Source organism: Orcinus orca, chromosome 20 (assembly GCF_937001465.1).
Source record: "Orcinus orca chromosome 20, mOrcOrc1.1, whole genome shotgun sequence".
Classification (NCBI taxonomy): Eukaryota; Metazoa; Chordata; class Mammalia; order Artiodactyla; family Delphinidae; genus Orcinus; species Orcinus orca.
The window spans coordinates 49581801-49597769 of NC_064578.1; the positions used below are offsets into that span (position 1 = coordinate 49581801).

General features: G+C 46.7%; 1 protein-coding gene across 2 annotated transcripts in view; it reads right to left on the reverse strand.

Moving 5' to 3' along the window:
• The window catches only part of LOC101272441 (optic atrophy 3 protein), a 38537-nt gene extending 22843 nt beyond the window's left edge, over positions 1 to 15694 (reverse strand). Inside the window, exon 1 of one of the 2 annotated variants that reach the window (XM_004271353.3) lies at positions 15480 to 15694. In XM_004271353.3, coding sequence (XP_004271401.2) covers positions 15480 to 15642 — 163 coding nt within the window. In that variant the 5' untranslated portion in view covers positions 15643 to 15694. Of the gene's footprint in view, positions 1 to 4305; positions 4801 to 15479 lie in introns of those variants that run through there. The other variant, XM_033430712.2, reaches the window with a different exon arrangement.
• Between the last annotated feature and the right edge of the window lie 275 nt (positions 15695 to 15969).

The following is a 15969-nucleotide window of genomic DNA, read 5'->3' on the forward strand; positions in this document are numbered from 1 at the left end:
CTCAGCAGTTGTGGCGCATGGGCTTAGTTGCTCCGAGGCATGTGGGATCTTCCTGGACCAGGGCTCGAACCCGTGTCCCCTGCATTGGCAGGCGGATTCTTAACCACTGCGCCACCAGGGAAGTTCTATTTACTTTCTTATTTACTATCTGTCTCTTATCAGGAGAACCTCAGCTCTAAAGGGCAGCAGAGACATGGGTCTCTTTTTAAACAGCTGTATCCCCAGTGCTTGGCAAGTAGTAGGCCTTTGATAAATCTTTCTTAATGAACAAAGAAAAGAAGGAAGACAGGCAGGCTGATAGGGATAAGAAGGTATGTACTTTTCATCATATTTCCTTTTGTACCACGTGAATTTTTCTACCACACGCATTATTACTGACCATGATGGAACTAAATTGGAAATCATAACAGTGAGAAATCTAAAAAGGCCCCAATATTTGGAAACTAAACAACTCACTTCTAAATAACCCAGAGGTCAAAGAAGACATCACAAGAGAAACTAAAAAATATACAGAACTGAATGAAAATAAAGACATAATGTGGGACTTCCCTGGTGGCGCAGTGGTAAGAATCTGCCTGCCAATGCAGGAGACATGGGTTCGAGCCCTGGTCCAGGAAGATCCCACATGCCGCGGAGCGACTAAGCCCATGCGCCACAACTACTGAGCCCGCGTGCCACAACTACTGAAGCCCGTGTGCCTAGAGCCCATGCTCCGCAACGAGAAGCCACTGCCATGAGAAGCCCGTGCACTACAACAAAGAGTAGACCCGCTCACAACAACTAGAGAAAGCCCGCACACAGCAACGAAGGCCCAACACAGCTAAAAATAAATAAATAAATAAATAAATAATTTTTTTAAAAAGACACAATGTGTCAAATTTTATGGAACACAACTAAAGTAGTGCTTAGAGGGAAATTTATATTTAAGTGCTTATATTAAGAAAAGAAGAAAGATTGAAAAAGCAATAATCTAAGATTCTATCTAACTAAAAAAAGAGCAAGTTAAACACAAAGTAAATAGAAAAAAATAATAAGGATAAGAGTGGAAATCAATGAAATAGGAAACAGAAAAATAAAAGGAAAATAACACCGCTAAAAGGTGATTCTTTGAAACATACTTTGATAAACCACTAGCAGGATTAGTATTCAAGAATAAAGAAAAAAGCAAACATAAATTATCACTATCAGGAATGACAGAGGAGACATCACTAGAGATGCTACAAATATTACAAGGATACCAAAGGAACATGATGCACAACTTTATCCCAATAAATTCAACAACTTATATGAAGTGACATATATCTTGAAAAACATAATTTATGGAAATTGACACAAGAAGGAACAGAAAATCTGAAGAGTCCTATAACTACTACAGAAATTGTATCAGTTATTAAAAATCTTCCCTTAAAAAAAACTACAAGCCGAGCTGGACATTTATATCAAATATTTAAGGAAGAAATAATTCCAATTTTACACAAAATCTTATAGAAAATAGAAAATGAGGGAACATTCTCCCAATTGTTTTATGAGGTCAGCCAAACCGTGATATTAAAACCTGAGAAAAACATTACGAGAAAAAAAATTACAGACTATATCACTCATGACTACAGATACAAAAATCTTTTGGAAAATATTAGCAAATCAAAGTCAGCATATATTAAAAGGATACTACACCATGACCAAGTGGGGTTTATACAAGAATATAAGATTGGTTTAATATTCTTTAAGAAAAAAATCGATCATTTTAGCTCATGATAGTAGTAGAATTACGGTAGCCAACCTCCAAGATGGCCCCCAACAATCCCTGTCTCCTGGTACTTACACCTCTGTATAGTCCCTTCCCACAGTGTACCAGGGTTGGTCTGTATGATCAACACAATGTGATCAGAAGTGGTAGTATGTCAATTCCCAAATGACATTATAAAGACACTGCTTCTTCAGTCTCGGTCACTTTCACTTTTGGATTACTCTCTTTGAGGAAAGCCAGCTGCTAGGTCACAGGTAGCCCTAAGGAGAGGTCCATGTGGAAAGCAACTGAGTCAACAGCCAGGGAAGAACTGAGATCTTCTACCAACAGCTAGGTGAGTGAGTCACCTTGGAAGCAGATCCTCCAGTGCCAGGTGAGCCTTCATGCTGAGAGACTCTGAGACAAAGCCACTCACTGGGCCACTCCTAAATGCCTAATTCTCAGCGACTGTGTGAGGTAACAAATGTTTATTTATTATCACACGAAAAAGTACTCAGTATTACCATTCCCCAGGAAAAAAGCAAATGAGTTGCCATTTTACACCAACTGTAATAGCTAAAATTAACCGTGAAAACATTAAATATTGGCAAGGATGCAGAGTAACTGGAACCACTTTGTAAAACTCGTTGGTAGTTTCTTATAAGATTAAACACACCTTTACCATATAACTCAGAAATTTTACTCCGATGTACTGAACCAAGAGAAATGAAAGCATATGTCTACATAAAGACTTGTACAAGATTGATCACAGCAGTTTTACTTGTAATAACCAAAAAAACTGGAAACCCAAATGATTAAGAGAATGGATAAACAAAGTGTAGGATATTCATATATGTATTGGAATAAAAGAAAAGAATATGCACTAAAAGCAATAAAAGAAAGGAACCACTGATACATGCAGCCACAAGGAAATATCTCAAAAGCATCTTGTGAACAAAAGCTAGACATAAGGTTCATACTGCATGATTCCATTTATACGAAGTTTAACAACAGGTAAAACTAATCTATAGTGAGAGAAGTCATACAGGATGACAGAACGGGAAAGCAAGGAACTTCTCCCAGGGTGATGGAAATGTTTTATATCTTGAATGTTGGTTATACGGGCATATGCGTTTGTTAATACTCGTTAAACTACAGATCTTTATTAAACTTTAGTATTATACTGTATAGATACGGTACTTCAATAAATAATATGCAAAAAATCAAATATTAACAACTAAATGTAAGAGGAGGAGCTTGGGAGCCAGTAGGCTTGATTTCTTATTCAGTGTTGCCTGAGGGAACTTGCTGGTCTCTGGGCTATTTCCCCACTCATACAACCAGGACGATCATATAAACTCCCTAATAAGGTGGTTCATATATTTTGTTGAGATCACAGAAAGCATAATAAATAAAAACTATTGTCATCAGTTACGAAATTACTATTCAGAGTAAACACAGCTTCGAACCAGTCCCTGTGCTGGCTGCCCTTTCCTGGATGGATTCCAGCCAGTTGAAAGCTGGCCCCAGCAGTGCTCCAGGTGTTAACAGACTTGCGCTGCTTCAAGCAGGGCGGGAACCTCCTCTGGTGAACCTGGTCCCATCCTCCATGACTGCCCAGAGACAGCAGTGATGCGCAGCCCACCAGTCACCAGAGGAAACATGATTGGTTCTGTCTCTCAGTGCGGGAATCCCATCTGCCGCACTCTGGGTCCAAAGGATTTCGCAGGGGTTAACCCAATCCTTCAGACTGACCAATCAGAGCACGGCATTCCCGGCCCATAGTGACTGGCTCGGGGATGGGGATGTGACCCAAGCTGGACCACTGAGATTCACCCTGGGAAGAAGGACCTCTCTGTGCCCTGGAGTCACTACACAGGTAACTAATACTTTCCAATGTGAGCTCCATGAGAGGAGCGTCTTTTGTGTTGTTAGTCATACCTCCTAGGATAGTTCCTAGCAGACAGCAGGCACTAAATTAAGATTTGTTGAATGAGTCAATTATACAGCCGCTTAATGGACTGAAGCAAGTCCTTGTCCCAGAAAATAATCCCACTTCTACTCCCTGCCCATATCTGGAGACTCTGTCCAACTTAACTTAGTACAGAAGGCATCTGTGGGGATTTAAGAGGCACAAGGGTATAGATGATCTTATCTGCAAAGTGGAAATAGAGACACAGATGTAGAGAACAAACGTATGGATACCAAGGGGGAACGGGGGGCGGGATGAATCGGGAGATGGGAATTGACACATATACACTATTGCTATTATGTATAAAATAGACAACTCATGAGAACCTTCTGTAGAGCACAGGGAACCCTACTCAATGCTCTGTGGTGACCTAAATGGAAAGGAAATCCAAAAAAGAGGGGATATATGTATACGTATAGCTGATTCACTTTGCTGTAGAGTAGAAACAAACACAACATTGTAAAGCGACTATACTCCAATAAATAAACATCCAGTATAAATTAAAAAAAAAAAAAAGAGGCACAAGGGAAGCAGCTAACGAGGCTAAGAGCTTACTGCGCTCTAGAGTCGGGTGTTCCTGGATTCAAGTTCTGGCCCTGCTACTTACATGCTGTGTGAGCTTGGGGAAGCTTCTCAACCTCTCCGCACCCCCACTTCCTCTTTTTCAAAATGGGGATCATGACCCCTGGCTGGCAGGGATGTTGGTGCATTCAAGGCTTGTACATGAATTAACTGTCTAGTGGGAGATCCAGCATGGCTGCCTGCAGAGACTGGGGATGGGGGTGAGCATGGGGAGTGCAAAGTAAAACCAGACAGTCTGGTCCTAGCTCTACCACTCAGCACCTGTGTGCCCTCAGGCAGGTTACCTAACAGCTCTGCTCAGTTTCTTCATCTGTTTAAGTATGTGAGGGATGGCAATCTACCTCACGGGGTGTGGGGAGAATAAATTAATATACAGAAAGACTACAACAACCTTAGTGCTCATTACTATTAATACTACTTTATATCATTCTGTACTGTCTTATTAAGTCCATCCTCTCCTGCCATTAGTCCAGAAGCTATATTCATTCACCACCCTGCCCTCCCATATAGCAAGGGATGGTATGTAACTAAATTCTGGCCAATTAGCGGTGAGGGGAGTCCCCTGGGGGCTTCTGGGAGAATATTTTTCTCCTTGAAGAGCTTTCTCTCATTTCCCTAGAACCCCCGCGCACACACACACACACACACACACACACACACTTTCTCCCTTTGGACACTGCACTATAAAGGTACGATGCCTGGAGCTCCAGTAGCCTCTTTGAGGCCTTGAGGGGAGTTACTGCCTGAACACCAAGATGGTAGAGACAGAAAGAGTCCTCAGGTCCCTAATAACATCACCAAGCCACCAAACAACCACAAAGCCACCTTCCTCCACCAACAATAAACATCCCTTAGACTTAAGATTTGGGTAAGATTTATTGGCTGGGTTTTCGATTAATCACAGAGGAGCACAAACTGATTTGTGTCTTGTTCTTTCGTTCACAATAAGCATATATTACTTTTGTAAATTTAGTAAGTCCCCAAAAAAAACTTCAGAGGAAAAAACCCCTAAAACCCCAAAATAAAATTAAAATTTGATTCAATTTTAAAAAGAAAAGAGATAAAAATGGCAACACACACAGCACAGAATTCAGCACACACTAGGCCTTCAGTAGAAGGTAGCTGCTGTGGCTGTGTGCTCATCAAAGGCAGGACCGAGGTGGGTCTGGAAGCCGGAAGATCACTGAGGAAAGAGGGGGAGTGGGGGGCTCTGAAGAAATCACCAGCTATGTGGAGGCTTAGTGGTCTGAGGTGGGGTCAGCTGGAGCCAGGACAGCAGGAACAAAGGAGGAACCAAAAATTAGAAACAAGGGGTTAGAGACAGAAGCACATCCTGGGAGGCCGAGAACATTGGGGTAGACCAAGGAGTCTCAAGGACAGGTGAACAAAGAAGGGTGAACAAGGTGTTTCTCTGGAGCATAGGAAGAAAATATCAACTTCACGTTATGTTTGGTTTGAAGAAAGAGAAGAGAAGGGAAAGAAGAAGAGGAGAAGGGAAGGAGAGGGTGAAAATAAGAAGAAATTAAGCTTTACTAGGCATACAGAGACACACCCAGATGGACTACAGAGAAGCCCTCTGGTGCCCCTCAGCCGCAGGTGCCAGCATCCTCAGGCGCTGGACCTAAAGGCTAAACGACTGACACGACACGGGCGCCCTCTCCTGTCCACTCAGCGCATTGCAGCCTGGGCAAATTGATTCCCGGGGACATTCTCAGGTTGCAAATCAAGTCCTCACACCGGGGCTTCTTAAAGAGTCCTGCTCAGAAACCAAGGACGGAAGATTTACCAAGGCCAGCACGAGAAAATTCCAACAAACACCTCTGCATATGAAGGGTGGGAATGAAAGCTGAGCAGGGGGATTAAATTCAGCTGACGGCACACTTCTCTCATTTGGTCTGTACCTCAGTTAGGACTTTGCCAGCTGTGACAGCCAGCCATGCACAAAGAATGTCAAAACGACTCTGAAAGATGGTTACAGGGCTTCCCTGGTGGCGCAGTGGTTCAGAGTCCGCCTGCAGATGCAGGGGACGCGGGTTCGTGCCCCGGTCCAGGAGGATCCGAAGTGCTGCGGAGCGGCTGGGCCCGTGAGCCATGGCCGCTGAGCCTGCGCGTCCGGAGCCTGTGCTCTGCAACGGGAGAGGCCACAGCAGTGAGAGGCCCCCGTACCACAAAAGTAAAAAAAAAAAAAAAAAAAAAAGATGGTTACACTGAGAGTTTCCAAATGCATTAACAATGCCTGTATAAGAAAATATTTTTAGTGAGAGCAAAAACATTTGGAGGGCTATGAATATATAAAATAAAAATTTTATTATTAAAATATTAATTTCAAAAAATAAAAAATTTCATCCCCTCCAATTTTTGAATGTTTTTAAATGCACATAATATATTCACAGTAATATATGTCAGTGCTATTCATGACTCCTAAATAACTATGTATACACATTCATATCACACACACACACACACACACACACACACATTCATACTAGGGGAGAGTTGTCAGAACGTTTCCTTAATAGGAGAGCATAAGAAAACTGTTTGGAGGTCACCAACAGCAGCCTGCTGTCATGTAACATAACTGATGTGGTACTCTGGAGATTATAAATAGGCTCCAGGGAAGTGGTTTTCAAGCGCTCATGCACACGCGGATCCTGTCTGGAAAATACTGAAAATAAAAATGGGGACTTCCCTGGTGGTCCAGTGGTTAAGAATCCGCCTTCCAATGCAGGGGACACGGGCTCTATTCCTGGTCAGGGAACTAAGATCCCACAGGCCGCGGTACAACTAAGCTCATGCACTCTGGAGCCCGCACACCACAACTAGAGAGAAGCCCGTGCACCCCAATGAAGAGCCCGCGTGCCACAACTAAGACCCAACACAGCCGAATAAATTAAAAAAAAAAAAAGTCCCTGACTTCCCTGGCGGTCCCGTTGTTAAGACTCCATGCTCCCAACGCAGGGGGCACAGGTTTGATCCCTGGATGGGGAAGATCCTTCATGTTGAGTGGCACAGCCAAAAGAATAAAAAATAGATAAAAAAATAAAGTGTCCAGCCCTTCCTTCCCCAGGTGGACCAATCAGGATCCTGGGCAGCTGAGGGGAGCACGCCACAAAGCTCACATTTTTCCCTTCAGGGCATCTACCTTTCAGCTCACCAATCCTCTTAGCAGCTATATTTAGTCTGGTGTTTCTTTAGTTCTGTCGAGCTCTGAACTTCAATTGTACCTGTCACTTCTCGAAGTTCTGTTTAGCTCTTTTTGCAACTTCCTGGTGATTTTTGATTGTATTCATTCATGTTTTTATATCTGTCCTATTTTATCCTTTTCATATATAAACAGAGCTATTTTATATCCGTATCTGATCATTCCCACATCCACAATGTTTGCGGGTCTTTTTTGTTTGTCTGTTTGTTTGTTTGTTTGTTTGCGGGTCTTGACCTGCCATATTTTGTGTCTGCTGACTCTCGATCATGGTGCCTGCTTCCCTGTACGGCACATAATTTTTTTTATCATGAGCTCATATGTGCCGGAACTCTACCTGAAGGAATTCTCCAAGGCCCAGGCAGAGGGTGGGGCTCCTCCAGGGAGGGTTTATGTTTGTCCTGGCCAGGTACTTAGGGGCACACAGATCCGGGTTCATTCTCAGCCTACTGTTTCCAGGACCTTCCAAAGAGTATAAGTGAAGCCTCAAACTCACATGAGGGACAGTCAATTCTCAGAGGAAAACTTTTTCAATCTCTACCTAGATGTAAGGCTGTGTGCCTTTGCAGGATGGGATTTTTTTTAGTTCACACTTCCCCTGAGGGGTACCTTCCCCAGGACCTGGCTGTTCACAAGGTGGTCCTCTGTCCCCAAGGCCATGTGAATCTGTCAATGTCCCCAGAGCACCAGGAGGCTTCAGCGCTCCCTCCCCTCCTTGGCTCTTTGCTCTCGCTTTCTCCTTGCTCTGGGAGGAGTCCCTTTTCTTCATTGCAGGTACAACCATGCATTTCAAAGGATGCTTTAAATATTTTAGGAAGCATTAGGTCATAGGAGGCTCTCTACTCAGCCACATTGCCCTCCCTCTGTTTGCCTTTCTCACTTTTCTTTACTCCAATCCCAGCTTCTGACCAGACAAACATAATAATTGCCCCGCGCTAGTTAGAAATGTTCATGGGAGAGCCCAGACCCTTCTGCTTGTGGTAAGCCTGTGAGGTCTGACTGAGGAAGAGGGACCAACGCCACCTAGAGGCCTGAAGTACTGACTGCTTGGCTGCAACAGGCCACCAGAGAAGGAATGCACTAGAAAGTTTAGTATTAAGATGACGATGATGATCAAAATAATAATGGTGCCTGATATCTCTACATATTCAACAAACAATTATGCAGCACTTAAGAGCCAGGCACTGTTTAATGCTTTATGGATATATTAACTCATGGAATATGAGTTATAATGATATAATTTACAGATACAATTTAACCAGAGAAGTTAAATAACTTGCCCCGGAAGGGACTTCCCTGGTGGCGCAGTGGTTAAGAATCCTCCTGCCAATGCACGCGACACGGGTTCGAGCCCTGGTCCAGGAAGATCCCACATGCCGCGGAGCAACTAAGCCTGTGTGCCACAACTACTGCAACTACTGAGCCTGCACTCTGGAGCCCACGTGCCTAGAGCCTGTGCTCCACAACAACAGAAGCCACCGCAATGAGAAGCCCGCACACCACAACGAAGAGTAGCCCCAGCTCGCCACAACTAGAGAAAGCCCGCACACAGCAACAAAGACCCAATGCAGCCAAAAATAAATTAATTAATTAAAAAAAAAAAAACTGCCCTGGGGCCACATAGAAAATGGCAGAACTGGGATTAACATGTAGGCAGCTCAGCTCCAGAGGCCGGGTTCTTGACCACTCCGCCCCACTAAGTTACTGAGTTCACTTTAAGTCACTGAACTTAGAACGTGCCAGGCCTGCGCTGAGGGTACTCACGCACGCAACAGACCCTCCCATCAGACCTATGAGGTGAGTGCTATACCATGCAGAGGAGGAAATCGAGGTACAGAAAGGCGGGGTGACTTGCGCGGGACGCACAGCAAATGGCAAAGCAGAAAGCTGACTGCAGGAAGCCTTTATCTGGAAGCAGGGTTTCCAGCCTCTGGACAGTAATGCCCACATATGCTAAGAACAGATTATCACAGCCAGCACTAAAGACCAGATGCACATGCTCTGGGCCAGGCCTTGATATCCACTGGCTCTTGGATCCCCACAAGAATCCTGGGAGGTGAGTTCTATCATCACCCTCATTTGATGAACATGGATTTGGAGTCTCAGAGAGGTCGAGCTGCTTGCCCAAAGTCACACAGCTCATTAGCGGCTCCAAGATACCAAGCCAAGAGTATCGACTCTGTGGCAAACTGCCTTTGGTGACTGTCTGCATCACGCCCTGTGCGGTCCCCTCTCACACTCACTCTGGTCTGCGCCAGAGCTGCTTGGACTGATAGCGTGTTCTGGAAGTGATGCTGTGTGGATCCAGGCCCTGCCCTTAAAAGGCCTGCAGCTTCTGCTTCTTCCCTCATGGAAATCTAGCTCCTGGGGGCCCTGAGTGACCATGAGAGGCGAGACCACGTGGAGAACAGAGGTCCTGAGACAACACTGAGACGGAGAGAAGGAACTGGCCATTCCAAGATCCCAGTAGAGCCTCCTGATGACTCCAGGCCCAGCCACCCTCTGACTGAAACCCCCTGAGAGACTACCTAGCAAGACTGGCCGAGGCCCAGCTAGCCCAGTCAAGCCACGAAACTGTGAGAGAAAAATGGTCACTGTGTAAAGTCCTTAAACTGTAGGTCAGATTGCTTTGTAGCAAAACTGAAACCAACTCCAAAGCCAAAACTTGTAAGAATGACCACAGAGCTAAACTCTTCTGAAAAAATTATCCCAGCAGCCTGAATGAATCGTGTGGCATATTAGTTTCCTATTGCTTCTGTAATAAATGACCACAAATGCAGTGGTTTAAAGCAACACACAGTTATTCTCTACAGTTCCAGAGGTCAGGAGTCCAAAACGGTTCTCACTAGCCTAAACTCTAGGTGTCAGCAGGTGAGAGTTCCTTTCTGGAGGCTCTAGGGGAGAATTTGTTCCCTTGCCTTTTCCAGCTTCCAGAGGCCGCCTGCATTCCCGAGCTCACGGTCCCTCCTCTATCTTCAAGGCCAGCAGGGTAGCAGCTTCAAATCGGTCCCTTTCCTGTCTCCCTCTTTCACCTATAAGGACCCTCGTGATTACACTGGACCCACCTGCATGACCCAGGCTACTCTCCCAGTCACCAAATACCTGAGTCAATCACATCTGTAACGTCCCCTTTGTTGTGTAAGGCAACACATTCAACAGGTTCCTGGGATTAAGATGTGGGCATCTTTGGGGGGGCCGTTATTCTGCCTACCAGAGTAGCAAACTGGAAAAATGACCAGTGTTCTCCAAAGGAATAAGCGGAAACCAACTGGACTTTTCCCACTGCCCAGAGACCTCCCACAGTTCCCCTGGCAGCATCAGCAGTGCACTTTGCATGAGTGGCCCCAACCTTCCTGGCATCACCAACCTCTTTTATTTTCTCTCCCCCAGAAATCTTTGTTGAAAAAGATCTTTGTCTCCCCGACACAGTGCATCATCGATGATTTATGCTTCTTGCATTTACTGTTCTTTCCCAGGCAGAAACACCTACCCCTCCGGCCCCTATTGTGAGGAGACCGACAGCTAGGTCTACCCTACTGTGTCAAAAGAACCTTAGCCAGGGACTTCCCTGGTGGCACAGTGGTTAAGAATCCGCCTGCCAATGCAGGAGACATGGGTTTGAGCCCTGGTCCAGGAAGATCCCACATGCTGCGGAGGAACGCAACTACTGAGCCTGCGCTCTAGAGCCCATGAGCCACAACTACTGATCCCACATGCCACAACTACTGAAGCCTGTGTGCCTAGAGCCCATGCTCCCCAACAGGAGAAGCCACCGCAATGAGAGGCCTGCCCACTGCAACGAAGAGTAGCCCCCGCTCGCCGCAACTGGAGAAAGCCCGCGCACAGCAACAAAGACCCAACGCAGCCAAAAATAAAATAAAAAATTTTAAATAAATTAACTAATTAAAAATAAAAAGTGTGAATATGAGAAGTCAGGGCATACCAACGTCAAAAAGCATCTCCAACCAAACCTGTCCCCCACTGAGCCCCTGGTACTTTCCGTCCAGCCTGCCCCTCTTCCAGTCGGCCTGTCACACCCAATCCACAGGAAATCCTGCCGCCACTACCTTTCAAACAAATCTACTGCTTATTCATTACTAAGGGGAAAAGGAAAGGTTCTTTTAGCAGTCACCACCTTAACCAAGGGATCCAAGGTACCGCCACAAATGACGGAACAAACAGACATCAGGAGCCCCCTGAGGTGATGTCCTTAGGTGTTCTGTGGTGTTCCTGCCAAATATGCTCAACGTGAATCAAATCAGAGGAAGCAATCAGAAAACCCCAGATTGCGGGACACTACGGGACAACTGGCTTGGACCCTTTCCAATGTCAATGTCACAAAAAACAAGAAAGGACAAGGATACTGTTATAGAGGAGGGCCAGCAAACTTTTTCTGCTACGGGCTACAGAGCAAATATTTTAGATTTGTGGGCCATGGAAACCCGACTCTGCATCCACAGACAATGTACAACGAATGGGCAGGGCTGTGTCCCAATAAAACTTTATTTACAAAGACAGGCAGTGAGCCAGATTGCCCAGCCTGCTGTAGATTAAAGGACACTAAAGAGGCATGATTATCAAATGCAGCGCATGATCCTTGAGCTGACCCTAGGTTAAAAATAATAAACAGCTAAAAGGACGTTTGGGGGACCAGAATATGAGCTATATATTAGATATGAGCTGTATATTAAACAATATTGTCATCAATATTATTGTTATCAATGTTAAATTTCGCAGGTGTGACACTGGTTCTGTGTCATATAGAATGCCTTTGTTCTTAGAAGATACAGACTGAAGTATTTAGGAGTTTAGAAGCATGTCCAAAACTTATTTTCAAATTGTTCAGAAAAAAAAAAAGATTGTGTATATACATTCATACACGCATACGTATATGGTGTTGAAGACAAAGCAGATCTGCTGAAGACTAATAAGAGATGAACTAGGTGTTGAAGGGCATATACCTGATGACCATACCATTCTTTCTTTCAACTTTTCTCAGGGTTTGAAAGTTTTTTTTTTTTTTTTTTTGCGGTACTCAGGCCTCTCACTGCTGTGGCCTCTCCCGTTGCGGAGCACAGGCTCCGGACACGCAGGCTCAGTGGCCATGGCTCACGGGCCCAGCCGCTCCGCGGCATGTGGGATCTTCCCGGACCAGGGCACGAACCCGTGTCCCCTGCATCGGCAGGCGGACTCTCAACCACTGCGCCACCAGGGAGGCCCCAGGGTTTGAAATTTTAAAAAGAAGTAGTTGGGGAAAAAATTGTCTCTGGGATCTGACCCCTCCTCCCCACTCACCTCCCACCTGGACTGCTGTAGCCATGTCTTCCCTGCATCCACGCTCACCCTCTGATTGCTAAAAGGATCCTATTAAAATCGAACTCAGATCCCATCTGTCCTCTGCTCAGACCCTCCAGTGAGTCCCATCCACTCAGAGTAAAGCCAAAGCGTTTGTGGTGGCCCACAGGCCCTGCACGATCTGCCCCCTTCCCACCACCTTCTCGGCCCTCAGTCTCCACTCGGTCTCACTGTTCAGCCACACTGGCTTCCTCGATGCTCATCAAAAAGGCCAGGCGCACACTCACCTCAGGGTCTTCACACCTGTGGAAACTTCGGGCTAGAAAGCTCCTCCCCCAGATGCCCGCACTGCGTGCTCCCTCCTCTCATATTTTCAGTGAGGTCTCCCTGGTAATCCTAGCTAAACTTCACAACCGTCCCCCAAATACTCCTCCTCCTGCATCCCTGACGTTTTCTCCAGAGCAATTAGTGCTATCCAATATCTAACTGTACATTTTAACTGTTTTCTTTATTGTCTGGCTTCCCCCCATGCCAAGAACGCAAGGTCCCCTGAAGATAAAATTTTTTACTTTTTCTTCTCAGCTGTAACCATAACATCTACACAACAGCCACAACTCAGTGCCGTGCACTGACCTATCACTTTACATCCATTACTCCTCACAACAACTTGATGAGGTAAGTGTTATTTATAGCATAAATGCATATGTAGATACACACAAAATAGGAATAATGATGTCTACCTCATAATAATTGGTGAGGACTTAATGCTGTGACGTTCTCAGCAGACTGCCTGGCACAAAGTGAGCGCCCATTAAATGCCACTATTATATAATACTCACTGTACAGAGGAGGAAACTGAAGCTCAGAGGGGTTAGTGACCTGCCCAAAATCACCTGGCTGAGAAGGGGACGGGGTGCGTGTGTGTGTGTGTGTGTGTGTGTGTGTGTGTGCCAGATTGGAACCCATGTCAGTCTGACTCAAGCAGCCACTTTCTAAACCACAACGCTGAGACACATCACAGTGCTTGGGAGAAAGACAGAGGCAGGAAACAGGCACCAGCTCTGGGAATCCCGAACGCAGGATTTGAGTCAGCCTCTGGCACTAACTCCACGAGTGACCTCAGCAATTCCCCTCTGCTCTCAGGCTTCAGTTTTCTCTTCTATAAACTGGGGGAAGTCATTTCCCCTCCCTGACATGGGGACAAAAAAGAGTGTGAGGCTCAAATGAGAGAGCTTATATGGAAGCACTTCAGAAACTGTAATCCAACACTTCTCCGTTCTAAGATCTGCAGCTCTGGCAGAGGACCGACCAAACACCAAAAGACCAAGAATTCCAAGCCCTGGAAAGCAAATTTTAAGCATCCAAACTTGTAAGGAAAAAAAGTGTGCTCCCTGTAACCATTTGGCCTTTGCGCATGCTCCTCCTTCGCCCTCAACATCATCCCTGTCCCCGTGTTGTCTGGTGAGACTCTCCTCACCCTTCAGTTCCCAGCCCAGAGGTCTCCTCTGCCAGGAAGCCCTCCCTGAACCCCATGTCAGGTCAGGCGTCCAGTGGGATCCCCCATGCAAGCTCTGCCCACTCTGGGTCGTCACCTTGAAGGATGGGTCTGTCCCCACCTGACTGCGAGTTCCTTGGGGGCAGAGACTGGGGCTAGCTTGATTCCTGCTGTTTCACCATCACTGCCCAGCACAAGGCCAGGTACAAAGCAGACGCTCAGTAAACACTAACTAAATGAAGTAACAGATGGATTACTGGTGGTTCCCTGACCCAGCAAATTACGTTAAATTTCCATACTTTGTGCTCCCACAGGCCCACAGCACATAGATCGCCTTTTGACAGTAGCTCATAGTTTGAATGTTTACTGTGCCCTTCAGATCTCAGCTCAGGCAGCCCTCGTCTAGACAGCCTTCCTGACCCCACGCCCCCGGGTCAGGAGGTCTTTCTGAGCTCTGGAGTTCACACCGTCCTGACCACTCTGGGGTGACAGTGATGGGTCATAAATGTGTCTCCCAGCCCAGAAAAAGCCAGCATGGTCTGTCTACTGAATGAATGGACGAACAAATACGGAGTATGGGTGGATTAATGAATAGATGGACAAATGTTCACTCTAGTTAAAATTACTCCTTTAGCCGGATTCCCAGGTCACGCCCCCAGACCCCAGATTTCGCCCCGAGCCACGCCTCTACCCAGGCCTATTTCCCGGAGTACAACTGGGGCAAACCAATGAATGTCCTAAACGGATGATACATAAGCACCTCTCAACTCCCAGGACGGGAGGGAAACTGAGGCACGAGGTGGAGTCTTCAGAGCGAACCCTCCCACGGATAGTCTGGCAAACGACCCCACTTGGTCAAATGACCGGAGCTCCGGTCTCCCCCGGCTCCTCTCAGCCCTGGAATGCCCCGCCCAAATCACTCCCATTCCCCAGGTTATTGGTCCGTCTAGACGTCAGTCTCCACGCGCTCTTTTCCTCTATTGGCTAGTATTCCCAACTCAAGCGCGGTCGCCCTGCCCCGCCCTTAACCCCATGCCCTTTCTTACTATTGGGCTACCCGCATGCCCCTCTCCCAGGGACCATCCCTACTGGCTGAAAGACTTTGCCGGTTCGGGCTGTGATTGGTCATGAACAGAAGTCCACCGCCTGAGCAACCACCTGAAAGGGGTTAGAGAATGGGAAGGTTGGAGGGACGTGGGGTCAGACTCACGCTGAGCTGGCGGGAGGCAGATATAGGTCTTGAAGAACTCGCTTCGGCGGGCGGCTTCCTTAATGCGGTTGGCAAGCGGCTTGCTGACCTGCCGGATGCCCAGGTATAGCAGCTTCGCCATAGGGAACGCGCCCACCACCATCTTGGCGGTTGCAAGGGGCATGCGCAACCTTGCTGACTGGGAGGGGCGCCTCCGATCTCTCCCTCCTCCCCCGCCCGCTCGTCGCTGTGCGTGCCTACGTACGTGCGTACGCCCTATGGGGAACTGCAGGGGCGCTCCGTGACGACACCACGTCAACGCTGACGCTCCGACGTCCGTTCCGATGAATATGCAAATATACGGCGAAAGTAAGTGTCAGAGGGTGGTGCCGTTAAACGGCAGCTCGCGGAGCTTGCGTGGGTTCCCACGCCCGCTTCGGCTGACGTCACCGCCCTCCTCCGTGACGTCACACACCTGGGTGGCATCTCCAAAGGAGGAGTCTTAATTAGT